The sequence below is a fragment of the Symphalangus syndactylus genome, chromosome 5, assembly GCF_028878055.3.
Source record: "Symphalangus syndactylus isolate Jambi chromosome 5, NHGRI_mSymSyn1-v2.1_pri, whole genome shotgun sequence".
Lineage (NCBI taxonomy): Eukaryota > Metazoa > Chordata > Mammalia > Primates > Hylobatidae > Symphalangus > Symphalangus syndactylus.
In genome coordinates, this window is record NC_072427.2 from 16,572,501 (window position 1) to 16,600,341 (window position 27,841).

At 50.0% G+C, this 27,841-nt stretch overlaps 2 protein-coding genes and 1 non-coding gene across 9 annotated transcripts in view; 2 read left to right on the plus strand and 1 right to left on the minus strand.

The window, feature by feature from the left end:
* Positions 1-15,583, plus strand: part of ARPIN (actin related protein 2/3 complex inhibitor) — an 81,682-nt gene extending 66,099 nt beyond the window's left edge. For all 3 annotated transcript variants that reach the window (XM_063638569.1, XM_063638568.1, XM_055277230.2), the window contains 5 exons: positions 1,228-1,303; positions 8,055-8,187; positions 12,500-12,706; positions 13,103-13,266; positions 14,655-15,583. In XM_063638569.1, coding sequence (XP_063494639.1) covers positions 8,175-8,187; positions 12,500-12,706; positions 13,103-13,266; positions 14,655-14,663 — 393 coding nt within the window. In that variant the 5' untranslated portion in view covers positions 1,228-1,303; positions 8,055-8,174 and the 3' untranslated portion in view covers positions 14,664-15,583. The remainder of the gene's footprint in view (positions 1-1,227; positions 1,304-8,054; positions 8,188-12,499; positions 12,707-13,102; positions 13,267-14,654) is intronic.
* A 2,656-nt stretch (positions 15,584-18,239) lies between these two features.
* LOC129483651 (U7 small nuclear RNA) lies at positions 18,240-18,301 on the minus strand. The gene has a single exon (XR_008658158.2). It is a non-coding gene; the product is annotated as a U7 small nuclear RNA (small nuclear RNA).
* Positions 18,302-20,775: 2,474 nt separating this feature from the next.
* AP3S2 (adaptor related protein complex 3 subunit sigma 2) overlaps positions 20,776-27,841 on the plus strand; it is a 44,006-nt gene continuing 36,940 nt past the window's right edge. For 2 of the 5 annotated variants that reach the window (XM_055277231.2, XM_055277234.2), the window contains exons 1-3: positions 20,776-22,006; positions 26,770-26,861; positions 27,278-27,389. In XM_055277231.2, coding sequence (XP_055133206.1) covers positions 21,938-22,006; positions 26,770-26,861; positions 27,278-27,389 — 273 coding nt within the window. In that variant the 5' untranslated portion in view covers positions 20,776-21,937. The remainder of the gene's footprint in view (positions 22,007-26,769; positions 26,862-27,277; positions 27,390-27,841) is intronic. The other 3 variants (XM_055277235.2, XM_055277233.2, XM_055277236.2) reach the window with 3 other exon arrangements.

Genomic DNA, 27,841 nt, shown 5'->3' on the forward strand with positions numbered 1-27,841 from the left:
CCTGACGGTGAAACCCTGTCTCTACTAAAAATACAAAAATTAGTTGGGCGTGGTAGCAGGTACCTGTAATCCCAGCTATTTGGGAGGCTGAGAATGAGATTCATGAGAATCGCTTGAACCCGGGAGGTGGAGGTTGCAGTGAGCCGAGATTGTGCCACTGCACTCCAGCCTGGGCGACGGAGCAAGACTGTGTCAAAAGAAAAGAAACAGTAGAACAGTGAACAGTGATTGCCAGGGGATAGTGGATGAGGATGGGGTAATGATATAAGGTACAAACTTTCAGTTATAGAATAAACAATTTCTGGGGATCTAATGTACAGCATGGGGTCTGGTGGGTGTGTTCATTAATTTGTGGCAATCATTACATAGTGTGTACTTAAATCATCACGTGTGCACCTTGAATATATACAGTCTTTTGTCAGTTAAATATTTAGAAAAATAATTGCGGGGGATGGGGATGGACTGGATAGAGACAAGCTAGGTAGAGTTTTCACTTCCCACTCCCATCCTTCTTCCACTGTCATCTTCAGCTGTCCCCACGCTTCTGAATTTCTGTGGATGCAAAAAAGGAAGCCTCCAGGTTCTGCTTTTATGAAAACCAGAGTCGAGAAGCCAGGGGTCCACTTCCCCTCAGTGAAGGACCCTGTGATCTTGGACTAGTCTCAGACTTCTGAGTTTTGGTTTCTTCACCTCTCAGTAATAACCATTTCCTCGGGTTAATGACCACCTGGATATGAATGAGAAGAGGAATATGAGAGTGTTTAAAAACAGGTGGAAAGGGAAAATAGTTTATTGCAGCTTAGATACCTACCCCCACATTTGGCCCAATAAAAAAGTAAGAACTTTTATATTTAGTAATCACTTAATAGCTTACAAAACACCTTCACACACATGATCGTGTGTCAACATCAGAGGAGCAGAGTGAGGCGGCTGTTTTCCTCCCCATTTTGTAGATAAGACTGAGGCTCTGGTTCCAGTAACTCCCGGTGGCCTTGTAGGAGGGGGCCATAGCTTGATCTTAGGGCAGCCTCACAAGGTTCCTCCTGGCATCTGGGCAATGCCCCAGCCTTTGGGACCCTTGCAGTGTTGGAGACCCCTATGTAGGAAGCACGGGGAAAGGAGCTGCTCAGTACTCAGCCTGCTCAGGGCTGGGTAGATAGGAGACACGGGTGAGATTTGCTGAGGACTGACAGAACCGGCTATCCTTTCTTTCCCTTTCATCCGCAGGGGAAACGGTGTCCTGCTGGAGGGAGAACTGATTGATGTATCTCGGCACAGCATCTTGGACGCTCACGGCAGGAAGGTGAGGATGCTTCCTCGGTGCTAGCTAGAGGGCACTGACTTCACGGTCGTCACCCACTGTGGCATCTCCTTGTGCTGGGTCCTTCCAGTGCCATGAGTTGGGATTCTTGATGGGCTTAGAAAGCAAGTGGGAAGTAGGTCAGGAGATTTACAGCCAAATGGGACCACCAGCTGGAAGAATCGTTTAAGGCTGTGTTGGGCAGCAGACAGGTGGGAGGGCCTGTGTTCTTGCCAGAAGAGCCTGGGTCATGGCTGAGAAGGCAGACCAGGCCCTAAACCCCAGTCTTGCCTGAATGTAAACTCTGGGGCTTCAGTTCTCATGTTGATGTCCTGGCTGCCTTTGCCCTCTCAGCCTCCTGGAGTCATGCCCTGTATCACCACCCCATCTCAGGTGTCTGTGGGTACACCTGGCATTCACCATCCAGTATTAGCCTGTGTCTTTTTTCTGAGCGCTAGTTCTGACTTTCCACTCCCTCTTCAAATAGCCCCACCTAGATCTGCTGACCACCTTATCTCCTTGGTCTCTACAACTGAGCTTGGTCTCTAAAAATGCCCCCTCCAGTAGGGCCAGAGGCCTGGTGCTACATGGAGCCTGCATGTCCCTCCTGTACCCCACGAGAACAGCTCAGCACTATTTTCATGTCAGGCGGTATTTTGCTGCACCCTCCCCTCCTTAGCACACAGTCGGCAGGTGGCAACACCCATCAGAGCCCCTAGCCAGCCTGCCCAGGAGAGCCCAGCAGTGTCTCCATGCTGATGTGGGGCTTGCTTGCCTCAGCTGCCCTCAGGCAGGGCCTTCTCCTAGCCCCTCTTAAAACTTGCCTTCTCTGAGTTCCATTCCTGGTGATGGTGCAGTTGCCCTCCCAGCCACCACGCTGCGAACCCTCACTGTCTCCTCCCCGGGTAAGCAATGCCAGGTCCTGCTGGGCTCCTCCCTTGTACATTCCTCCCCCTCCCCTGCCTTCCCTTCCTTTTTCCATGGCTGCTTACCTCAGATGGACCCTCAGCCTGTCCTGATAAAACCTTGCTCCTTCCTTCCTTCCTTCCTTCCTTCCTTCCTTCCTTCCTTCCTTCCTTCCTTTCTTTCTTTCTTTTTCTCTTTCCCTCTCTGGCCCAGGCTACAATCTACTTGGCTTGCTGCTGCCCGCGCCACGGACTGCCTGGGACTGCCGGCGCGCGCCACCGCTGCCTGCCTTTTCTCCTTTGGATGCAGGCACGCGTTCGCCATCTTGGCCACGCTGGTCGCCAGCTCCTGACGCCGAGTGCTCTGCCCGCCTCGGCCTCCCGAGGTACTGGGACTACAGACGGAGTCTCGCTCACCCAGTGCTCGGTGTTGCCCGGGCTGGAGTGCGGTGGCGTGGTCTGGCCTCGCGGCAGCCTCTACCCCCCGGCCGCCTGCCTTGGCCTGCCAGGGTGCTGGGATTGCAGCCCCTGACCGGCCGCCGCCCCATCTGGAAGGTGGGGAGCGCCTCTGCCCGACCGCCCCGTCTGGGAGGTGAGGAGCACCTCTGCCCGGCCGCCCCGTCTGGGAAGTGAGGAGCGCCTCTGCCCGGCCACCCACCGTCTGGGAAGTGAGGAGCGCCTCTGCCCGGCCACCCACCGTCTGGGAAGTGAGGAGCGCCTCTGCCCGGCCACCCACCGTCTGGGAAGTGAGGAGCGCCTCTGCCCGGCCACCCACCGTCTGGGAAGTGAGGAGCGCCTCTGCCCGGCCACCCACCGTCTGGGAAGTGAGGAGCGCCTCTGCCCGGCCACCCACCGTCTGGGAAGTGAGGAGCGCCTCTGCCCGGCCACCCACCGTCTGGGAAGTGAGGAGCGCCTCTGCCCGGCCACCCACCGTCTGGGAAGTGAGGAGCGCCTCTGCCCGGCCACCCACCGTCTGGGAAGTGAGGAGCGCCTCTGCCCGGCCACCCACCGTCTGGGAAGTGAGGAGCGCCTCTGCCCGGCCACCCACCGTCTGGGAAGTGAGGAGCGCCTCTGCCCGGCCACCCACCGTCTGGGAAGTGAGGAGCGCCTCTGCCCGGCCACCCACCGTCTGGGAAGTGAGGAGCGCCTCTGCCCGGCCACCCACCGTCTGGGAAGTGAGGAGCGCCTCTGCCCGGCCACCCACCGTCTGGGAAGTGAGGAGCGCCTCTGCCCGGCCACCCACCGTCTGGGAAGTGAGGAGCGCCTCTGCCCGGCCACCCACCGTCTGGGAAGTGAGGAGCGCCTCTGCCCGGCCACCCACCGTCTGGGAAGTGAGGAGCGCCTCTGCCCGGCCACCCACCGTCTGGGAAGTGAGGAGCGCCTCTGCCCGGCCACCCACCGTCTGGGAAGTGAGGAGCGCCTCTGCCCGGCCACCCACCGTCTGGGAAGTGAGGAGCGCCTCTGCCCGGCCACCCACCGTCTGGGAAGTGAGGAGCGCCTCTGCCCGGCCACCCACCGTCTGGGAAGTGAGGAGCGCCTCTGCCCGGCCACCCACCGTCTGGGAAGTGAGGAGCGCCTCTGCCCGGCCACCCCGTCTGGGAAGTGAGGAGCGCCTCTGCCCGGCCACCCATCGTCTGGGAAGTGAGGAGCGCCTCTGCCCGGCCGCCCCGTCTGGGAAGTGAGGAGCGCCTCTGCCCGGCCACCCATCGTCTGGGAAGTGAGGAGCGCCTCTGCCCGGCCACCCATCGTCTGGGAAGTGAGGAGCGCCTCTGCCCGGCCACCCCGTCTGGGAAGTGAGGAGCGCCTCTGCCCGGCCGCCCCGTCTGGGAAGTGAGGAGCGCCTCTGCCCGGCCACCCATCGTCTGGGAGGTGAGGAGCGCCTCTGCCTGGCCGCCCCGTCCGGGAGGAAGTGAGGAGCGCCTCTGCCCGGCCGCCCCGTCCGGGAGGAAGTGAGGAGCGCCTCTGCCCGGCCGCCCCGTCCGGGAGGAAGTGAGGAGCGCCTCTGCCCGGCCGCCCCGTCCGGGAGGAAGTGAGGAGCGCCTCTGCCCGGCCGCCCCGTCCGGGAGGAAGTGAGGAGCGCCTCTGCCCGGCCGCCCCGTCTGGGAAGTGAGGAGCGCCTCTGCCCGGCCGCCCCTTCCGGGAAGAAATGAGGAGCGCCTCTGCCCGGCCGCCCCATCCGGGAAGAAGTGAGGAGCGCCTCTGCCCGGCCACCCATCGTCTGGGAAGTGAGGAGCGCCTCTGCCCGGCCACCCACCGTCTGGGAAGTGAGGAGCGCCTCTGCCCGGCCGCCCCGTCCGGGAAGAAGTGAGGAGCGCCTCTGCTCAGCCGCCCCGCCCGGGAAGAAGTGAGGAGCGCCTCTGCCCGGCCACCCATCGTCTGGGAAGTGAGGAGCGCCTCTGCCCGGCCACCCACCGTCTGGGAAGTGAGGAGCGCCTCTGCCCGGCCGCCCCGTCCGGGAAGAAGTGAGGAGCGCCTCTGCCCGGCCGCCCCGTCCGGGAAGAAGTGAGGAGCGCCTCTGCCCGGCCGCCCCATCCGGGAAGAAGTGAGGAGTGCCTCTGCCCGGCCGCCCCGTCCGGGAAGAAGTGAGGAACGCCTCTGCCCGGCCGCCCCGTCGGGAAGAAGTGAGGAGCGCCTCTGCCCGGCCGCCCCGTCTGGGAAGAAGTGAGGAGCGCCTCTGCCCGGCCGCCCCGTCTGGGAGGTGAGGAGCGCCTCTGCCCGGCCACCCATCGTCTGGGAGGTGAGGAGCGCCTCTGCCCGGCCACCCATCGTCTGGAAAGTGAGGAGCGCCTCTGCCCGGCTGCCCCATCTGGGAAGTGAGGAGTGCCTCTGCCCGGCCACCCATCGTCTGGGAGGTGAGGAGCGCCTCTGCCCGGCCGCCCATCGTCTGGGAAGTGAGGAGCGCCTCTGCCCGGCCACCCATCGTCTGGTAAGTGGGGAGCGCCTCTGCCCGACCACCCATCGTCTGGGAAGTGAGGAGCGCCTCTGCCCGGCCACCTATCGTCTGGGAAGAAGTGAGGAGCGTCTCTGCCTGGCCGCCCCGTCTGGGAAGTGAGGAGCCCCTCTGCCCGGCCGCCCCGTGTCTGGGTAGAAGTGAGGAGCTCCTCTGCCTGGCCGCTCCGTCTGGGAGGTCTACCACGGAGGCCAGAAGCAATGTGGGGGCTGGACGTGGTGGCTCACGCCTGTGGTCCCGGCACTCTGGGGGGCGAGGCGGGTTGATCACTTCGGGCTAGGAGTTCGAGACCAGTCTGGCCAACTTGGCGAAACATGAAGAATACAACAGACAAACCAACCAACCAACTCAATGACAACAAAACAGGTCTACCCTGGAGTCATACTCTAATTTTTTCTATTTTCCTCCCTTTCTGATCCTTTATCCCACTTTCTTTTTCTTCCTCTTCCTTCTCCCTCTTCTTTGTCAAATAGAGGATTGAGTTATTATCACTGATCCATATAAAGTCCCTCTCTCATTTATTTTAACTCCCACCCCCATTTCTATTCCCCGACTTCCCATGTGCAACCTTCCTAATATGTTTGATACGCATCTTTTTGTTTGTATGTATTTTTAGAAAATGTTTATTGTTTTTGTATGCAAAAAAAAATTAAAAAAAAAACAAAAAAAAACCTTGCACCTGTCCCCCTGCCTTCTGGCTGTCCCCAGAGCTCATCCCTGCCCTGCTGCCAACAGGACAAATGTCTTTGCAGAAATACATCTCTGAGGGTCTCACTGCTGCTCAGAAACCTTTCAGGATTCCTTGTCCAGTAGATAAAATCCAAACTCCGAATGCCAACTCAAGGCCTGTCCTGGGAGGCCGCCTGGGCTCCCAGAAGGCCTCCAGGTTGCCCTGCATGGCTTGAACATGCACAAGGGCCTCTTGACTTTTATTTCCTATACTGTCCCAGGCTTTTAATATTCTTCCTACAGCTTCTTATTCCCACAGTTGGCAGATCTCCCCACCCTCCAAGACTTCATCTTTCTTGATTCTACCAGGAAGTGGCCTCCTATTCTTCAGGCCCTGGGAGCATTTCACCCACCTGCCTTGAACAACTGGCAAACAGCATTTACAGCACACTTCACGCTTGGCACTGTACTTGCCCCTCTGTTATCTCGTTGAACCCTCATAATATATATATATATTTTTCTGAGACAGAGTCTCGCTCTGTCGCCCAGGCTGGAGTGCAGTAGTGTGATCTCGGCTCACTGCAAGCTCCGCCTCCCAGGCCCACGCCATTCTCCCGCCTCAGCCCCCTGAGTAGCTGGGACTACAGGTGCCCACCACCATGCCTGGAGACTTCTTTGTATTTTTAGTGGAGACAGGGTTTCACCATGTTGGCCAGGATGGTCTCGATCTCCTGACCTTGTGATCCGCCCACCTTGGCCTCCCAAAGTGCTGGGATTACAGGCATGAGCCACCACGCCCGGCCGAACCCTCATAATATTCTTAAACACAGACATCACGTTATCCCCATGTGATGGGGAAACTGAGTGGTTTGTCCCAGGCTGTTGGAAGGGGCAGAGTGGCTGCCCTCACCCAGGTCTCCTTTTCAGTGCCCTTTCCATTGCACCTTGGCAGTGCCCATTCCTGCTCCATGGTATTTGGGGTCCTCAGGCTTGGGTTATGGTTTTGTTTTGTTATGTTTTGTTTTGTTTTTTTGAGATGGAGTCTCATTCTGTCTCTCCAGCTGGAGTACAGTGGCATGATCTCGGCTTACAGCAACCTCCGCCTCCTGGGCTCAAGCGATTCTCCTGCCTTAGCCTCCTGAGTAGCTGGGATTACAGGCACACGCCACCACACCTGGCTAATTTTTTGTATTTTTGATGGAGACAGGGTTTCACCATGCTGGCCAGGCTGGTCTCGAACTCCTGACCTCAAGTGACCCACCTGCCTCGGCCTCCTAGAGTGCTGGGATGACAGACGTGAGCCACCTCGCCTGGCCGAGTTATGATTTTCTTTCTTTCTTTTGAGACGGAATCTCGCTCTTTTGCCCAGGCTGGAGTGCAATGGCACGATCTGGGCTCACTGCAACCTCCGCCTCCCAGGTTCAAGCGATTCTCCTGCCTCAGCCTCCCGAGTAGCTGGAATTACAGGCGCCTGCCACCACGCCCGCTAATTTTTTGTAGTTTTAGTAGAGACGGGGTTTCACCATGCTGGTCAGGCTGGTCTTGAACTCCTGACCTCATGATACACCCTCCACTGCCTCCCAAAGTGCTGGGATTACAGGCGTGAGCCGCTGCGCCCAGCCCAAGTTATGGTTTTCTTTTTTTTTGAGACGGAGTCTCGCTCTTTCACCCAGGCTGGAGTGCAGTGGCGCGATCTCGGCTCACTGCAGGCTCCGCCCCCCGGGGTTCACGCCATTCTCCTGCCTCAGCCTCCCGAGTAGCTGGGACTACAGGCGCCCACCACCTCGCCCAGCTAATTTTTTTTTTTTTTTTTTTTTTTGTATTTTTAATGGAGACGGGGTTTCACCGTGTTAGCCAGGATGGTCTCGATCTCCTGACCTCGTGATCCACCCGCCTCGGCCTCCCAAAGTGCTGGGATTACAGGCGTGAGCCACTGCGCCCGGCCATGGTTTTCTATATATACTTTTTGTCTTTGGTTGTGTGGAAGCCCTGGGCTTGCCCTGTTAGGAACTTCTAGCAGGGCTCATTATGTGTGGTAGGTGCTCTTGTGAACCCATGAATGAATAAATTATTTGGGGGTGGGGGGAGCATCTGCCTAACTTGAACATCTTTTGGAGCTGAGGTGGGCTTCTAGGGTAGATGTGAGGTTGGCGGGGCTGCAGCCAGAGCCCAGAGTGTGTGTGTTGTGGGATGAGGCCGCCTCCCTCACTATCTGTCTGCCTGGCCCCAGGAGCGATACTACGTGCTGTATATCCAGCCCAGTCACATCCATCGCCGTAAATTCGACGCCAAGGGAAATGAAATCGAGCCCAACTTCAGCGCCACCAGGAAGGTGAACACGGGCTTCCTCATGTCGTCCTACAGTAGGTATCCTATCCTCTGCCCTCCCTCAGGGCCCTCCTGCAGTGTGGCAGCCTTTGTCTTCTGAGCCTCTAGGCCCCCGGAAAGTGTCTTTTCAGCCTGCTTGACGCTGAAGCCCTGTGTGTGGCCTGAGGCTTCCACACCCACCCCTGGGGCTGGACTCCTTCCTGGCTCCCATTCACTCAGAGGATCCCCGTTCCCTCCCCTCCATCCCAGGGGCCAGGCTGGCCTTCCCACCTCCTGCCATTTCCTGTATCTGGCGGAATCATCCACAAACCTGGCTTTGGGCTCTAACTGCCTTTGTGCAGAGCCCAGGCCAGGCCCTAGGCGGTCTCCGTTTTACTGCCCAAATCCTCATTTTGTTCTGGGGTCTTAGTCCATTCGTGCTATATAACAAAATACCTTAGGCTGGGTGATTTATTAACAATAGAAATGTGTTTATTTTTAATTTTTAAAAGTTTTATTTCTTTGTGCGTTTTTAGTGGCTGGGTTTTGCTATGTAGCCCAGGCTGGAGTGTAGTGGCTATTCTCAGGTGCAATCATAGCGCACTACAGTCTTCAAGTGATCATCCCTCCTCAGCCTCCAGAATAGCTGGGACTGTAGGTGTGTGCCACAGCACCTGCTTAAGAACAAAAATGTCTGGCTTACAGTTCTGGAGGTGGGGAAGTCCAAGGTCAAGGTGCCAACAGATTCAGTGACTGGTGAGGACTTGCTTTGCGCTTCAGAGATGGCGCCTTCTTGCTGAGTCCTCACATGGCAGAAGGCAAGGCAGCTCTCTCTTCAACCTCTTCTATAAAGGCACTCATCCCACTCATATGCCATGACTTACTCACCTCCTAAAGGTCCCACCTCTTAATACTATCACATTGGTGATTGTTTCAACATATGATTTTTTTCTTTTTTAAAAAAATTTTAGGGCGAGTGCAGTGGCTCACACCTGTAATCCCAGCACTTTGGGAGGCCGAGGTGGGTGGATTACTTGAGGTCAGGAGTTCGAGACCAGCCTGGTGAACATGGTGAAACCCCATCTCTACTAAAAATACAAAAATTAGCTGGGCGTGGTGGTGTGCACCTGTAATACCAGCTATTTGGGAGGCTGAGGCAGGAGAATCACTTGAACCCAGGAGGCGGAGGTGCAGTGAGCCGAGATTGCACCACTGCACTCTAGCCTAGGTGACAGAGTGAGACTCTGTCTCAAAAAAAAAAAAATAGTAATAATAATAATACTACTTTTTGATGGCCACTTTACTTCTAGGCATTATGTCCATACTCCATCAGTGGAGGAAAGACAGCTGAGTTTGACTTTTTTTTTTTTCCTTTTCTTTTTCTGTCTAAGACAAAGTCTGGCTCTGTCCCCCAGGCTAGAGTGCAGTGGCTCTATCTTGGCTCACTGCAACCTCCGCCTCCTGGGCTCAAGCGATTCTCCTGCCTCAGCCTCCTGTCAACATATGAATTTTGGGGGATACATTCCAACCATAGCAGGCCCTCCATGATCTTGTTCTTCTTCCTAATTTTGTCTCTGGTAGGGCCTCTTTGCTGTCTGCCCCTGGGTGAGAAGGTTTTGAGGTTGAGTGGGACTCTATCACTTTATTCATTCATACCTTCAGTTACTCATTGACTCTCTGAACATTAGGGACCATCTGTATCATGTGCCAGCCCTTGTGCCACATACTGAGGGGTCCAGGGGTGAACAAGACCCAGTCATATACTTGAAATGTTCTCAGTCCAGTAGAGGAGATGGACAGGCCCGGGCCTGGATCCCGTGAAAGGTGCTGAGCCCAAGCAGGCATGGCTGGGGACGCCCTGGAGCAGGGAATAACAGGACGGAATCCTGAAAGATAAGCAGAGGTTAGCCAGGTGCCAGGGATTTGCAGGGTGTTCAGAGAGGCAGAGGGTGCCCAATGCCTGGAAGCTGAAGAGTTCCTGACCGAGGTATGAGAAGCCATGCAGGGCAGGCAGCAGGAGGGGCGGGCACTGAAGAGCTCAACTCTAACCGAGGGTGCAGGGCAGCCCTGTAGTGAGTGGTTTTAAGTAGGCAGGTGATGTGATCAGGTCTGTGTTTGAAAATCTCCAGGGAGGCAAATAGCCTGGAGCCCAGCGAGGCCTGTGAAAAAGCTGTTAGGGTCACCTAGGACCGAGATAAGAAGGCCAGGATTAAGGACCTGTCGGGGGAGTGCAGAGACTGGAGCAGCTCAAGCTAGAGGAGGCACAGTGGCCTCAGTGTTGGCTTGGCTACTGGGGAGGAAGAGGAAGGAGTCGTGATGATGCCAGGGGTTGGGCATGGGTGCCAGGCTCTGGGGAATGGAGGGGTGAGAGGTCTGTGGGGAGGAGGTCTGTTTGGAACACACTGAGTTTGAGTTGCCAGGAGCACTGCTGGGTAGAGGTCCACTGAGGCTTTGGAGGACAGTTCTAGAACTTGGAGAGAGAACTGGGCTGCAGCACATTGAGGGTATTGAAGCTACGGAAGTGGACCAAGTTACCCAGAGGAGAAAAGAAGTGGGCCCAGGAGGTTGTCTTGGGAAACAGCAACAATAGGAGATGGATGGAGAAGGAAGAGCAGGAGATGGAGCCGATGAAAGGTCCGAGGGATGGGGCAGGTGTCATGTCTCTAAAGCCCCGCGAAGCCAAGGGGAACAGGCGTGAGGAGCTAGCAGTGGGGTCAGGCACTGCCCAAGGGTTAGTTAGGTCTGAGATATGAAGCATCCAAGTGGTTTGCAGGTTAAGAGCTCACCAGTGACTCTGGTGGGGGTACACGGGGTCTGGAGCAGTAGGTATCAAAGCCAGAACACAGGAAGGCCTTGAGGAAAGGTCAAGGAGAGGGGAGAGAGAGACATGTCCTCAGGAGGTAGGAAGGGGTCTGTCTGCAGCCCAGATGGAGGAGTTGGCTTGAGGCAGGAGGAGAGGCCTCCTATCCTTTGAGACAGAAGGAAAGAGGAGATGTTTTGTGTGGTCAGAAGTGAGTTGACGGCTGGGTGTGGTGGCTCATGCCTGTAATCCCAGCACTTTGGGAGGCTGAGGTGGGTGGATCACCTGAGGTCAGGAGTTTGAGACCAGCCTGGCCAACATGGTGAAACCCCGTTTCTACCAAAAATACAAAAATTAGCCGGGTGTAGTGGTGCATGCCTGTAATCCCAGCTACTCAGGAGGCTGAGGCAGGAGAATTGCTCAAACCCAGGAGGTGGAGCTTGCAATGAGCCGAGATTGCACCACTACACTCCAGCCTGGGTGACAAAGCGAGACTCCATCTCAAAAAAAAAAAAAAAAAGTGAGTTGACAGGTAAGTGGTCAGGAAAGTGGGAAGTGACAGGCCCCACTTGATGGCTTCTGTTACCTTGCAAAGAAAGTGAGATGCTCTGTCTAGAGGGTGTCGGGGCAGAGGGCTGAGAATGGAGCAGTCGTGTGGGAGCAGCCACCTCTGCAGTCCCAGAAGGCATCCCTGACAGAGGTTGGCTCAGGTCGTACGCCATGAATGGAATGTGCTCCATGAAATGTGTTCATGGGTTGGCTGGGATGTTCTCCAGCGAAGTGCAGCCACCTGGGCTTGGTGTGGCGCAGGCAGCCTGTGGGACAAGCTCTGGGGTTGCTGTGCTGGGGTGTGGCCTTGTGAACACCCAGCCCTGGGAGGCTGGGCCCACTTCACAGTCCGGGAGTGCCCCTTCCCTAATCCAGCACCTGGATTTGGGACTCCTCCCTTAGCCCATGAACTCTGCCAGGGCCAGGAGAGAGGAGGGGGACTACCAGAGTTTACTCCTGGTTCCAGTAGACCTCACCCCAGCCAGGTAGACCCTGAGAGCCTGGAGAGAACCCTGCGTGGCCACCGGGGTCTCAAGATGGAATTGTGTTGGGGTGCTTTGAATCCTGCCTCCTCTACTACTGTGTGACCTTGAGCTAATTACTGAACTTCTCTAAGCCTTAGTTTTCTCATCTGTAAGATGGGAATAGTGAAAACATATGAACGCTCACCGAGGGGTCCATGTGCCAGGCGCTGTGCTACATACTTTATTTCCTTTATACGTCACGTCAGTCCTGTCAGGTAGGTTCTGATTTTATCCTATTTTTCGGGTATAGAGAGGTGATGTAACTTGCCTAAGTTATTGTGGAGCCCAGATCTGCACCAGGCTGCCTGTCCCCAGCCCATGCCTGTCCGCCTCTGCTGTGGAGTCCCTTGATGAGGACTTGCAGAATGGGCACTGAGTCCCAGCCTCCGGGTGACTGAGCTTGGAAACACTCAGCCCTCACCTGGCTCCTGAGAGGCCCTCCGGAAGTGCTTGCTGCCACAGTGATAATGACCCTCCTGTGCTCTGTGCCTGCAGAGGTGGAAGCCAAAGGGGACACTGACAGGCTCACGCCCGAGACGCTGAAGGGGCTGGTCAACAAGCCAGAGCTGCTGGCGCTGACAGAGAGCCTCACCCCCGACCACACAGTTGCATTCTGGATGCCCGAGTCGGAGATGGAGGCGATGGAGCTCGAGCTGGGGGCCGGGGTACGGCTGAAGACTCGGGGCAATGGTCCCTTCCCGGGTGAGCAGTGCAACCCTCCCTGTGGCCCACCGTTCCTGTGGCCCATAGGGGTTCTCGGCCTCCCTTCTGCCTAGAGCTCATGGGAGCAGGCAAAGGCTGGCCTCCACGGGGACACGACCAAGCCCTCGAGATTTACTCCTAAATCCCTGCACAAGTGCCCTAGGACCATTAGGCTCGACAGCCTGGATCCTCGGGTGCCACCCAATCCCATGGTTCCTGTGAGCGACTCTCCCCACCATACCTTGGGGGTCCCACCCAGGGGCTCACTGACCACATCTAGGCCTGGAGAAAACAGTAGTTTAACCCAGGCCTAGGGGACCCCACCATAATGGGCCCAGCCCTCACTATGTTTCTGCCACAGGGACAGAGGACATTCAACTTCATCTCTTCTTTCAGATTCATTGGCCAAACTTGAGGCTGGAACAGTGACCAAGTGTAATTTCGCTGGTGATGGAAAGACAGGGGCATCCTGGACAGACAACATCATGGCCCAAAAGTGTTCGGAGGCGGCTGCAGCGGAGATCCGAGAGCAGGGGGACGGGGCAGAGGACGAGGAGTGGGTAGGTACCTGGTGTTGGTGCGGATGTATCTCCTGGCAGGAGCATGGTACATACTGGTTGAGGTTGTGGGTAGGATGAGAAGACGACAGGATGAATCTTACCCCCAGCTTTAGTGGAATTCTGTGAAACACCTGGGAGTGTGTTAGCTTCAGGAAAATTCCTCTAAGGTATGAAGAATGACAACCTTGGACCTTTCTTGTAGGTGGCTCTGAACCTAACTATTCCCCAAAGATTCCCAAGTGGTAGGAAGGACGGGGTGCAGAGGGATATTAATGATGGTCATTAAATCTCAAAACATTTCTACTTCGGGTGAATACATTAACCATGCTGAGGCAGTTGAACAACTGAACGTGTAGTTTTTCCTCCTTTGGTTTGGGCTCCTTGCCTGAAGTGTCTGGAGAATGGCTGACTTGGTCCTTACTGGTTTTTGTTTTGCTGAGAGTCAGTCCCCTCGTTGATCCTCAGCCTATTCACAGTTGCTTTTCTTTTCATTTCTTTTCTTTTTTTTTTGGAGATGGAGCCTCATTCTGTTGCCCAGGCTGGAGCGCAATGGCACGATCATGGCTCACTGCAGCCTCCAACTCCTGGGCTCAAATGATCCTCCCAAGTAGCTGGGACTATAGGCGGGCATCACCATGCCTGGCTAATTTTTTTATTTTTTGTAGAGACGAGGTCTTGCCATGTTGCCCAGGTTCACAGTTGTTTTTCTGAAGTATATTTTACCCAAAGACTTGAACTGATGTCAAAAGGCCCCAAAATGAACATTTATTATTTTATTTTTTTGAGATGGAGTTTCACTCTTATTGCCCAGGCTGGAGTGCAATGGTGCCATCTCAGGTCACTGCAACCTTTGCCTCCCAGGTTCAAGCGATTCTCCTGCCTCAGCCTCCCAAAGTGCTGGGATTACAGGCATGCGCCACCATGCCTGGCTAATTTTGTATTTTTAGTAGAGATGGGGTTTCTCCATGTTGGTCTGGCTGGTCTCGAATTCCCAACCTCAGGTGATCCACCTGCCTCAGGCTCCCAAAGTGCTGGGATTACGGGCTTGAGCCACTGCACCTGGCCTCAAAATGAACATTTAAAGCAAAGAAGTCACAGAAAAATGCACTATTTATCTAGGTGATGGAGATGATGTCTTTTGCCAGAGAAAGCAGGGGCACGCAGATGAGAGTGTCTGGATTCCTTTTTGTCTTCATAAAGCGAGTCTTGGACTGAAAAACGGTCCAAGAGCTGTTGGAGCTGCCGGGCCAGCTCTAATGAGGTGAGGCCCAGGCAAGCACTCATGGGCCCCACAGGTAGCACGCGATTGAACCCTTGTTTGTCTGATAACTTGCAGTGACATTTATGACATGTGCTGTCTCCACATCTCTCCCCTTGGATTTCTCTAGGATGACTGAGGGACATGGCTGCCTCCGGGGGCACCAGCACCTTCTGTAGCATTGTGGAAAATTTCTTCCATGAACTTCTACTCTGGAGCTGGAGAGAACAGTCTGCCAAGTCTTACCTGGTTCTTCCCCATAGCCACCTTGGAATACTCTTTGAACAAGTTCTGCTAAAACCAAACCCATGACCACTGTGTTGGTGGTAGGGCCCCATGCTGTGGCTCATGGAGGGCCCCTCCCTGCATGTGAGTCTAGCCTTCCTAGGCATTACATGATGACCCTGAAAAAAATATTAGAGATGGAGGTCTCACTATGTTGCCCAGGCTGATCTCAAACTCCTGGACTCAAGCGATCCACCCACCTCCGTCTCCCAAGGTGTTGGGATTACAGGCATGAGCCACCACACCCGGCCTCATGTTGACGCTGGCCCTGGATAGCAGCCTTGTTTTTGGAGGCAGGTGGTGGGAGAGACCCTAGGACAGCCTGAGAGTAACTGGACCTGGTATTGGTGCGGAGTGGGGAATATCCCTTGCCTAAACGCAGAGCAGCTGAGAGAAGTTAGCGGGGCTCTTCCTCTGTTCTCATTGTTTCCTGCTTTCCTTCCCCACCCACCCCTTCCTCAGCACTCTGTGTTGTAGCCTGTACTATCCTGCTTCAAGCCTCCATGTCCCTTGTACCTTCCTCCCACCTTGAGTTGCCAGTTCTTTATTCCCACAGTGATCCCATGCCACCTCAGGGGTTTCTGTCATCTGACATCCCTGGCTGCTTTCCTGTTAGATGCCATTCTCAGAGAGGCCAACAGCATTCCCAGGTGTGGCTGGCTGGTCCGCATCTCTCAGACTCACTCTGCCAGGCTACAGTTATGAGAATCCCTTTTCTGTTGTTGTTTTGTACCTGGAGAACTTTTTATGAATGAGTAAATCTTCAGAAAGGAATTCCTCCACCCTTACTGGGTTATTGTCAGGTGTAAACGGCCTTTCAGCTGAGCAATGTTCCTATGAGAAGGAAGCCATTTCTCTTGGGTCATGAACATTGCCTTTTGGGTAGTATACCCATACCCAGATCTGTGAAGAGACCTGGAGTTGAAGTCTCCATATTGTCAGGACTTGGTGGCATGTGGATCTTGCTTGACTTGGGAAAAGAGAGGGTGGTGGTGAACTAATAATTACGGAGTCCCTCTAATGTGTCGAACACAGTGCTAGATGATTTCCATGATAATAATTACTCATACTTGTGCTAAGCACTTATAATATCTTACTTGTCACAACAGTCCATGAGGTACTGATTATTATCCCCATTTTTTCATGAGACTAAAGCTCAGAGCTCTAGGATAGTATACAGTGGCAAGAGGAATTTACACCCAAGCACTCAGATTTCAAAGCCCACATTCTTAACTACAGGACTCTTCATATTACAGAGCAGGAAAAGGGTCTCAGAGAGGTTAAGCAACCTGCCCAGAATCACACAGCTAATGAGTAGCAGAATCAGGATTCAAACCCAGAGCTGTCAAAAGCAAACCTTATGTTCCTTCCACTGTCCCCTGCTTCCTTGCCCTTCAGAAAGGTCTTGGAAACGGGCCAGAGGATGTGGTAGCCACTTCACTGGTGTTCTGGGTCTGAATGGGACTTTCTCACAGGCAGGCCATGCTGGGACCTCAGCCATGGGGGTGGCCAGGGAGGTGGTTAAGCAGAAGGATAGCTGGGGACACTGACTGGGGGTAGAGTCACCCAGTGTCTTTAGACTTCCTGCTATCTAAAGCACTGTGCCCAAAGGGTATGACAAACTTATATGGACAGGTCACCATTCCAAACAAGGAGGCTCAGTGTGTCAATAGGAGAGGTCCTAACGCAACAAAAAGGGCGGGGTGTCTTGGAGGGGCTTCAGGAAGGGAAAGACCATTGTGTCTGGAGCTCAGAGAATGGGGACTGGTGTTTGAGATGAGGCTGGAGATTGGGCATGGCATCCTCACGCATGTTAAGGAATTGGGGACTTTATCCTTAACATCCTGGAAGCCAGTGATCCCATGGTGAGAAGATCTGATCTGTGTTTCAGAGGTCACTTGACTGCAGAGCAACTGGAGGTGAGGAGCTCCTTTAGGAGACTGCTGCAGTTGCCTGGGTGAGAGGCTAGAGGGGTTTGGTCTATAGCAGTGGCAGGGCAGATGGAAAGAAGAGAATGGTTTGAGGGGTATTCAGGGGGCAAAATCAACAGGACCTGGGGGGACATGAAGGGATCAAGAATGATGCCCAGATTCTGGGTGAGTGGCAGTGCTGTGGTGCACAAGTAGTGATGTTATGTTTCTGGGTGACCTGCTGTTTAGCAGCAGCCTAGCCTGTGGCTAAGAAGTATAGAGAACTGAAACTAGCTCCCTAGGGATGGGAAAACCAAGTGGGTTGAGGATAAACAGGGCCCCAGGGTCGGGTGCAGTAGCTCACGCCTATAATCTTAGCACTTTGGGAGGCCGAGGTGGGAGGATCACTTGAGGTCAGGAGTTCTAAACCAGCCTGATCAACGCAGTGAAACCCCGTCTCTACCAAAAAATACAAAAATTAGCCGGACATGGTGGCACATGCCTGTAGTTCCGGTGCCTTGGGAGGCTGAGGCACGAGAATTTCTTGAACCTGGGAGGTGGAGGTTGCAGTGAGCTGAGATTGCCACTGCACTCCAGCCTGGGCAACAGAGTGAGACCCTGTCTCAAAAAAAAAAAAAAAAAAAAAAAAGAATAGGGTCCCAGGCTCAGCAGGTAGGGAAATTGAGGCAAAATCCTTTTCCCTAGGAGTAGGGATTAGGAAGGGAGAAAATAGGAAGCTGCTGTGGCTCAGAGGCTACATGGGCATCTGCATGGGCAGATGGTGAGGCCAAAGCCCCTGATTTTGCCACACATCCTGCTCTGGTCAGGACTGGTTCAGGCATTAGGGCAGGCCCAGCCAGGGCAGAAGCCTTCCTAGATACACCTGTGGGGAGCTGAGGACATACAGCAGGGCTGAAACCCTGCTTTCAGGGGCCCCCATGTGGCCGGCAGGGGCAGCTTTCGGAAGCTAGACTGGATCCTATTACTCCCCAGATGAAAAGTTCAAATTCCTTAATACAACTCAGAGCTCATCACAATGTCACAACCCTCCTTTCTCGGCTCGCTTCCTCCTTAAGAGCTCTGGGGCCATCCTTTCAGACCAGCCCGAGGGATCTTCCACAGGTTGTTAGTAGGGCTAGAAACAACAAGTGGTGGTGTTTCTATGATCTAATTTGTTGGAACAAACATAATGTTAAACTCAAACATTTCTGTAGGATTTCTTGGAGCTTTAACTGTACTAACATTTACTGTAACTCTTCAGGACAGGGTATGATTACGTATTTCCCACATTTCTTTGGTCATAGAACCCGTTTTTGTGAGGAGCACTTCATGGGACAGCTGTTCTGAGAAACGGTTTGGGAAGGGCTGTGTTGGTCCACAAATAGCAATGCGTTTAGGAAATATATTTAAAGGGGAAAAAAAGACTCATAGTTTCACTCAGTCATGTTCATAATTTTTAGTGTTTGGGTTTTTTAGCATGTAATTTGCGTACATAGTTTTTGGTTTTTGTAAATTTGCATAGGGGTTTTCTGGTACAAACAGGAAAACCTGCTAGACAAATTCTAAAACATCTGTAATGCTTGTAAGTAGTTGTTGTAACACTGCCCACACATAATCACTTTCCATGTTGCTGCATAGTCTTTGTAACCATTTTTCTTTCTTCCTTTTTTTGAGATGGAGTTTTGCTCTTGTTGCCCAAGCTGGAGTGCAATGGCGCGATCTTGGCTTACTGCAACCTCTGCCTCCCGGGTTCAAGCTATTCTGCTGCCTTAGCCTCCCGAGTAGCTGGGATTACAGGCACACACCACCAAGCCCGGCTAGTTTTTGTATTTTTAGTAGAGACAGGGTTTCACCATGTCAGCCAGGCTTTTCTTGAACTCCTGATCTCAAGTGATCCTCCCGCCTCAGCCTCCCAAAGTGCTGGGATTACAGGTGTGAGCCACTGCGCCCACCTGTAACCATTATTTTTAAGATTGCTACCATTGGATAGTTCTGTCATGGTCCAACTTCTGGATATTTAAAATTGATCCCTGTGTGGCTAACAGAATTAATGTTTCCAAAAATGTTGAAAATTATATAGTTCCCTTAATTCCCCACCTCTAACTATATTTTTGGGTTATTTCTTTAGGAACAGATGCCCAGGAGTCATATTACTGAGAATCTAGAAATCTTTTGTAAAGTTCTTGTTATATTGCCAAATTTCTTCCCAAAAGGGTTGTTCTAAACCATAATTTCACCAGCAATGTAGGGGAGAACCATTTTTATACTGCCCTTGTCAGAATTGGGTATGAAAACATTTTTAAAATGATCTTTGATGAGGTGAAAATAATATTTTAATATATTTTAATTTGCCTTTCCCTCACTTATAGTGAGCTTAAACATTTTTTCCTTTTCCTAACTGTATTTCTCCTTTTGTTATTCGTTCTTTTGTCCATTTATCTACTGGGGAGTGTTATCTTTTTAGTCGATCAGTTATTTGTATTTTAAATATAACCATTTGCCATATTTTAACAACGATTTTTCCATTAAATAATGCTTTTTATAAAAAAAACTTTATATATCTGTTGATGTTTTGTGATTTTTATTGCTTCTAAGATAATACAGATTTTTGGATATTATTCAATTTCATTTTCTTCTATTTAGGTTATTGTCTGGTTTTATACTTAACTACTTATTTTCAAATTGCTAACCAGTTATCCTAATAGTATTTACTGAATTCCTTCCCACTCCTACATCACATATTAAAATTATTTTGTGCCTAAATTACTTATAATATTTCAGTTAGTCTTTCTATAATTACAATTTGAACCATCAAAGTAGGTTTTCATAGTTGGCAGAGCTAGTTCTTCTTCATAATTCTGTTTCAGAATTTTCTTTGATATTCTTCCTCAACATTTTAAACATTTTGTCAAGTTTCAGTGCAACTGACTTTGGGTTTTTATTTATTTAAAAACTGGGCCATGCCGGGCGCAGTGGCTCATGCCTGTAATCCCAGCACTTTGGGAGGCTGAGATGGGTGAATTACTTGAGGTCAGGAGTTTGAGACCAGACTGGCCAATGTGGTGAAACCCCATCTCTACTAAAAATACAAAATACAAAAATTTGCTGGGCATGGTGGCATGTGCCTGTAATCCCAGCTACTGGGGAGGCTGAAGCAGGAGAACTGTTTGAACCTGGGAGATGGAGGTTGCAGTGAGCCAAGATCGTGCCACTGCACTCCAGCCTGGGCAACAGAGTGAGACTCTACCTCAAAAAAAAAAAAAAACAACAAAACTGGACTAGGCATGGTGGCGGTTTGGGAGGCTGAGGCTGGAGGATCCCCTAAGGCCAGCAGTTTGAGATTACAGTGAGGTATGACTGTGCCACTGCACTCCAACCTGGGTAAGACCCTGTCTCTGAAAAACAAACAAGCAAACCCCAAAACTCTGGCTGCAAAAGTAGTACATATTTCTTTGAAGGAAAAAAAGGAAAACTTGATAATCCTACCACCCAAAGATGTTTTTAAATCACTTATGTGGTACTCAGTTATGTGCCATGCACTGTTCCAAGTGCTTACAAATATTATACTAACTCCCTTGGTGTTTATAACAACTGTCTGCAGTCAGTAGACTCATTTTCCAGTTTTACAGTTTAAGAAACTGATATTACACCTTTTCTACAGAAGGGGTAACTTGCCCAGGGTGCCCAGGCAGTCCGCAGAACCATGCTTTGAATCAGGGCAGTGTGGTTCCAGGGTCCTGTACAGATCAAACACCCTGACTCTGCTATTCCATCAGATACATTATTCATATTTTGGTGTATTTGCCTCCAATCTTGTGCAAAGTGGGTTGTCCCTGTACATACTTCGTGTAATCTTTTAGCTTAACAGATGTCATGAACACTTCTGTATAATAAATCTTTCCCAGCATGATTTTTATTACCTATTTAATATTTCTCATATTCATGTAGAACAATGCACTTAACCAATTTCTCATTTTTGTAATAATTTTCTTCCCATTTCCCCTGTAATAACACTGCTGAGATACATATTTTTTTCTTCTTCTTTTTTTTTACTGTTCTGAAGATACTCTAGCAGAAATGTATGTTCCTGAGGCTACATCTTTTCACACATCCACAATCATTTTATCATAAATTCTAGAGCTGGAAACGCTAAGTCTAATGTTATATATATCTGTGTTATATATCTGTCACCCAGGCTGGAGTGCAGTGGTGCTATCTCAGCTCACTGCAACCTCCGCCTCCTGGGTTCAAGCCATTCTCCTGCCTCAGTCTCCAAGTATCTGGGACTACAGGCGCGCGCCACCACACCCGGCTAATTTTTGTAATTTTAGTAGAGGCGGGGTTTCACCATGTTGGCCAGGCTGGTCTCGAACTCTTGACCTCAAGTGAGCCACCCGCCTCGGCCTCCCAAAGTGCGGGGATTACAGGCGTGAGCCACCGCGCCCGAACTGTTACATATTTTTAAGACTTCTGATCCATATTGCCAAACAGTCCTCTGGATCGATTTGCAGCTGTATCCGCTGCTCCATCTGCAGTATACGGACGTGTTCCACTTCACCCACACTGGGTCATTAAAAGAACAAACAAAAATAAGAACTTGATCGATTTGGGATTTTAAATGGAAATGCACTAAAAATTCCTTAATTCCACCATTCACCGTCTACCATGGAGGAACAGCCCATCTGCACGGAGAGACAGCTACGTAATACACTGCAGCATTGTAATACTGAAAAATAAAAATGAACGAAATGTTCCTTAACCGAGGAACGGCCGAATGACCAAGGTCTCCACTCCGCGGAACGTTCTGCGAGCGCTAAGAGGATGGCGGGAGTGCAAGATTTGGAGCGGACGGTGAGAAAGACAAGCTTCCGCCGCCTCTCCGTTTTGGCAACCCGGCTGTTCGTCAAGTTTCGGCTTCTGGGGCCAGCCGTCGGTCTGGGCGAGGGACACAGATCCGGATTCGCATCCTGACCGGCCAACCGACGCTGGCCGAGGTGACCACGCTCCTCGGCATCCGCACCTGCCCTCCGCAGGGGACCCCGCAGCCCTCTCCAGGGCGTCAAAGAGGCCGGACCCTTGGGTGCTAGGGCTCCTGAGCGCCGGGGCCAAGTTTCCGAGTGCCGCTCTCAGCAGCGCACCAACCGGAAGTGGCCGTCTTGTGGCGGAAGGAGGCGCTTTCTGGGAGTAGCCGGTGCTGAGAGAACCGTGGCTGGCAAAGATGATTCAGGCGATTCTGGTTTTCAACAACCATGGGAAGCCGCGGCTAGTCCGCTTCTACCAGCGTTTCGTGAGTGCAGCCCGGCTTCACCACGCCCCTTCAGGGCGCCCACTATCTCTTCCTTCCTCTTTGGCCTCTCGGCGCCCGGGGGCACCGCTTCTTGGTCACCTGGGGCTCCTGCACCGAGCATGACCCTCACCCTACTTAAGCACTTAACCTAGGCGCAGGCCGGTGCCAGGCCTTCTGTCTCCCGCCCTAGTGCCTCCGCTCTCTCTGACCCTTTTCTTGATCCTGGCATTTCTGTGCCGTTTTGTGACATTTTCCCTTGGGTCTCTGGGAACGAGATAGAAGCGATAGTGGGGAGTGTGCCTCGATGAGAACTTGAATGATTGAAGTCACATTCTGTCATCTTTTTGGTTGTTGACCACAGTTTCATGAGGAAGAAATACTAAGTTTCTGAAAGTTTTTGTTATAGCAGAGGGTCTGGAAAAGTTCTTTTTTTTTGGAATTATTTTGCTTCAGTGTTGGCTGGGACTTTCCAGAGACTAGATACCCTTCATTCTGTAGGGTTGAAGAAAATCAGTTTAAAAGTGGAAAAATGATGAGAAATTATAAATGCTGCCGCATAAGGGCTCAATAAATGATTACGTAAATTTGAATTTCCCCAACACGTTCCTTTGCAAACACATAAACATCAGTATTTGCTTCCTGTCTTCCAAGATTGTATTTCTTCATGGCGGGGTTTCAAAATGTTACATAACTGGGGGACTGGTGAAACTGAAGAGGGGAAAGAGCCAGAAAACGTGTTCAGGCTTCAGCTCCACCTTTTCTACTCTTGCGTCTATTGACAAGTTAATAAACCCTTTTCAGACTTTTATTCTGTCTTTTGTCAATTAGAAATCAAAAAATAATTTTACTCCTTCATAAGATTTTTAAAGCTGGATTACATTTTATTAAGTAGATTACATCGAGGTAAAAATATGAGTATTCAGGCCGGGCGTGGTGGCTCACACCTGTAATCCCAGCACTTTGGGAGGCCGAGGCGGGCGGATCACGACGTCAGGAGATCAAGACCATCCTGGCTAACACGGTGAAACCCCGTCTCTACTAAAAATACAAAAAATTAGCCGGGCACGGTGGCGGGCACCTGCAAGTCCCAGCTACTCAGGAGGCTGAGGCAGGAGAATGACGTGAGCCCAGGAGGCGGAGCTTGCAGTGAGCCAAGATAGCGCCACTGCACTCAGGCCTGGGCGAAAGATCGAGACTCCCATCTCAAAAAAAAAAAAAAAATATATATATATATATATATATGAGTATTCAGCGTAACTATTTGTATTTACATTTGTGTGTATGCAAATTTCCCCCCTAGTTTTTTTCTAACAGGGTTATTGAGATAAAACTAACATGCTATACTGTTTACTTATTTATTTTATGTTATTTACTTACAGAGATGGGGTCTTTCTATGTTGCCCAGGCTGGTCTTGAACTCCTGGGCTCAAGCAATCCACCAGACTCAGCCTCCCAAAGTGCTGGGATTACAGGCATGAGCCACTGTGTCCGGCCCCAGTTTACCTATTTAAAGGGAACAATTCAGTGTTTTTTAGCATGTTCACAGAAGATGTGTAACTATCACCGCAATCAATTTTAGATCATTTTCATCACCCCAAAAAGAAACCTCTGCCCATTAGCAGTCACTCCCTATTTCCTATTTCTCCATGACTCTCCCAGCCCCAGAGAGTCTCTTTCCCTCTAAATTTGCCAGTTCCAGAATGGCAGGAATTTGCCTATTCTGGAATGGCAAATAGAATTTGCCTATTCCGTTGCATATAAATGGAATAATAAATAAGTGGGTTTTTTGTGTCTGCCATGTTTCATGTAGTATAATGTTTTCAAGATTCATCCATGTTGTAGCATGTATCTGATGTTCTTCATTTCTTTTATGGCTGAATAATATTCCATTATATGGATATGCCATATTTTGATTGTCAATTTATAAGTTGATATTCCTGCTTTTTGGCTCTTCTAACTAATGCTGCTATGAACATTCTTGTGCAAGTTTTTATGTGGACTTATGACTTCATTTCTCTTGGTTATAGACCTAAGAGTAGAATTGCTGGGTCATATGGTAACTATGGTGAACATTTTGAGAAACTGCAAACTATTTGACAAATTTTCCAAGTGGCTGCACCATTTTACATTTCCATCAGCAATGTATAAAGATTCCAGTTTCTTCACATCCCTTTCTTTCTTTCTTTCTTTCTTTCTTTCTTTCTTTCTTTCTTTCTTTCTTTCTTTCTTTCTTTCTTATTAAAGACATTTTAGTGGGTGTAAAGTAGTATCTCATTGTGGCTTTTTTTTTTTCCCGGAGACTGAGTCTCACTCTGTCTCCCAGGCTGCAGTGGCGTGATCTCGGCTCACTGCCACCTCTGCCTCCTGGGTTCAAGTGATTCTCCTGCCTCAGCCTCCCGAGTAGCTGGGATTACAGGTGCCCACCACCATGCCTGGCTAGTTTTTGTATTTTTAGTAGAGATGGGGTTTCGCTGTGTAGGCCAGGCTGGTCTCGAACTCCTGACCTCAAGTAATCTGCCCGTCTTGGCCTCCCAAAGTGCTGGGATTACAGGCGTGAGCCACCGCACCCAGCTCATTGTGGTTTTGATTTCAGTTTCCAAAATGACTAATGATGTTGAGCACTACATTTTGAAAACTACAGAGTACTAAAAAAGATATGAGGGGTTATTAAAATCACTAAGGCATGTAAGCAATTGGTAGTTTACCTTTTTATTGAACTAGAAATTAGGTAGCCTCATCATTTCGTACCACTTCCCCACTGCTGCCACTTCCCCCAGAGTCAGATAAAAGGCTTTAGTTCAAAAGATGTGTTTGTCAGTTTTAAAAAGTGCTGATGCTTAGCATATTTTGTATTTTGCAGTATATAGAGTTAGTCTCTTACAGCATCCTGTCATCTGTGAGCTTTGTTCTTTAAATGGAAATGAGGAAAATAGTGATTGATTTACTCAAATTTGTAGTGACCAATGATTAGCAAGTTTTCATTCATTCAGTAAATACCCATTTGAGCCATTCCATACCCATGTGAGTCAAAGTAATTTCCCCACAATTACGTTTTCCCTGTTTTTTTCTCCCCCCTCTCTGTTTCTTTTAAATAACTAACCATTTCAAAGCTAAATTCAGGGCTACAGAAAGAAAAGGATTAAAATTACTTGAACCTATTTTCTAACTCTTGGGGCAAGTCCAATTTGAAGGTTTTCTTATGCTTCGTTACTCAAAGTGTGGTCCCCAGACCAGCAGAAATGGTATTGCCTGGGTGTTTACTAGACTTGCATCTCAGGACTTAACCGATACCTGCTCAATCTAAATCTATTTTAATAGCATTCACAGCTGATTCATTGCAAATGAAGATTTGAGAAGCAATGCTCTAGAGTTTTAAATTATTTTCTGTCTTAATTGCTGATTTCTCCCTCTCTTAACCCTTTTTAACCATACTTCTTCTGAAACTCATATGTATAATTCTAAATCAAAGGTGAATTATCAAAGTGATTTCATCAGAGTTGAGCTTTCTTATGCACGTAGTAAGTGAAAAAATAAGGCCAGACATGGTGGCTCACACCTGTAATCCCAGCACTTTGGGAGGCCAAGGCAGGTGGATCACTTGAGGTCAGGAGTTCAAGACCAGCCTGACCAACATGGTGAAACCCCATCTCTACTATAAATACAAAAATTAGCCAGGCATGGTGGCACATACCTGTAATCTCAGCCACTGGGGAGTCTGAGGCAGGACAATCGCTTGAACCCGGAGGTGGAGGTTGCAATGAGCTGTGCAACCTCTGCCTGGGCAACAGAACAAGACTCTGTCTAAAAATAATAATAATACATTTTATTTGTAGCTCTGTGTTCAAAATTTTAATCTGTAATCTATTTTTCTCAATAATACTTTGTTGGTGAGTAACATAGCATCTTATATGTAGTATCTATATTACCAGTACAAAAGATGGCAGCTGTATTTGCCAATACAACTTTTTAAAACATTTACATGATTACTTCTTGACCGTTTTTTTTTTTTTTTTTTTTTTTTTTTTTGAGATGGAGTCTCACTCTGTTGCTCAGGCTGGAGTGCAGTGGCGTGATCTCGGCTCATTGTAACCTCCACTTCCTGGGTTCAAGCAATTCTCCTGCCTCAGCCTCCCGAGTAGCTGGGATTACAGGCATGCGCCACCACGCCCAGCTAATTGTTTTTTTTTTTTTTTTTTTTTTTTTGTATTTTTAGTAGAGATGGGGTTTCACCATATTGGTCAGGCTGGTCTCGAACTCCTGACCTTGTGATCGCCCCCGCGCCTCCCCGGCTTGGCCTCCCAAAGTGCTAGAATTTCAGGCATGATCCACTGTGCCTGGCCCACATCTTGACCTTCTTAAAATGTTAGACCTGTTGAGATTTATTACATCATTGTCAGAGATGTTTTCCAGGGGAAGACAAAATATTTCAGGATCAGGCCTTCTAGTTATTCTCTGACTTTGTATGAGAGTTTATCAATGCTCCTTTTCTTGTTTAAATATCAGCTTACCTATAGGACAGTAATGGTTAGTGACTTAGATATTTAGGTAAATATACCCTCTCTTAATTCCTGTGTCAGAGCATTGTTACCCGTTTTTCATAGATTCACTCTTATTTTTTCTCATCATTTTTATCATTTCTAGAAACGAGTATTAAATGTTTAGATGTTCCCAGCTTAGAAACACTTCTTCCCTTGTCCATCCCCGTGGATGGAATGTAGTTTTTCAGGCTTGCCCACTGATTCACTTATCTTTTTGTTCCATAGCCAGAAGAAATTCAACAGCAGATTGTTCGAGAGACTTTCCATCTAGTCCTCAAGCGGGATGACAACATCTGTAACTTCTTGGAGGGTGGAAGGTAAACTGTCAGCTTCATTTTTCTCCCCATATACCCACTTGTGAGTGGCCTTCATTATTGCGTCTTCTGGCAGTACTCAATTGTCAGGTGGGTACTTGATGCAACTTTAACTGGTCTCACCATGATCTGCTCAGGGAGAGACACAATTCTCTTTGGGGCGCAGTTCAATTATTGTGCTTCTGATATTGCTCACTTAGATGATTGATCCCTGGGAGGATAGGCAGGAGAAGAGGTGAGGTAAGGTGGCTTTAGGTACCTCTGCCAAACTTGGTTGCCATTCGCCTAGTAAGAATGGCCTGCTTCTAGCATTTGGCGTTCTCCTTTCCAGTGGGTCCTTTCTCATTCTTTGGTACAAGGTTTCTTTTTGATGTGTTTAATTAACCTGTGGGCATTTAAATGTTTCCCATCTTCTGCAGTTTGATTGGTGGCTCTGACTACAAACTGATCTACCGGCACTATGCTACCCTCTACTTTGTATTTTGTGTGGATTCGTCAGAGAGTGAACTTGGAATCTTGGACCTCATACAGGTATGTGTAGTCAGCTAATGATGGCAGCAGCTTTAGAGAGTTTCCACGGGATTTTTGAGTAACCAGCTTGTAGAACCTTGTGTCCATCTCCTTATTGATACTGGTAAAAGTTGCCAGATGTCCACCAGATGGTGCTCTGGGAGAGCTCCTGAGAAACCCTCAGCACTTTTAGATTTATTGGTTTCTGTCTAGCCCTTGCACTGCCCTTGGTTTTCATTTACAAATTTATACTTTTGGCCAGGCATGGTGGCCCACAATCTGCTTACAGATTGTCTTTATTACCTTCATGAAAACTGAGATGTGTAGGGACCCTAGCTTGGGAACTATTCATTTAGCATTATTTCATCATTTTATATGTGAGATTCTAGATGAGCTTCTTTTAAGTACTTGAATAAGCTCATAGGTAGAAAGCACTCAAATAGATGCTACATTGAAAACTTAAGTAACAACAA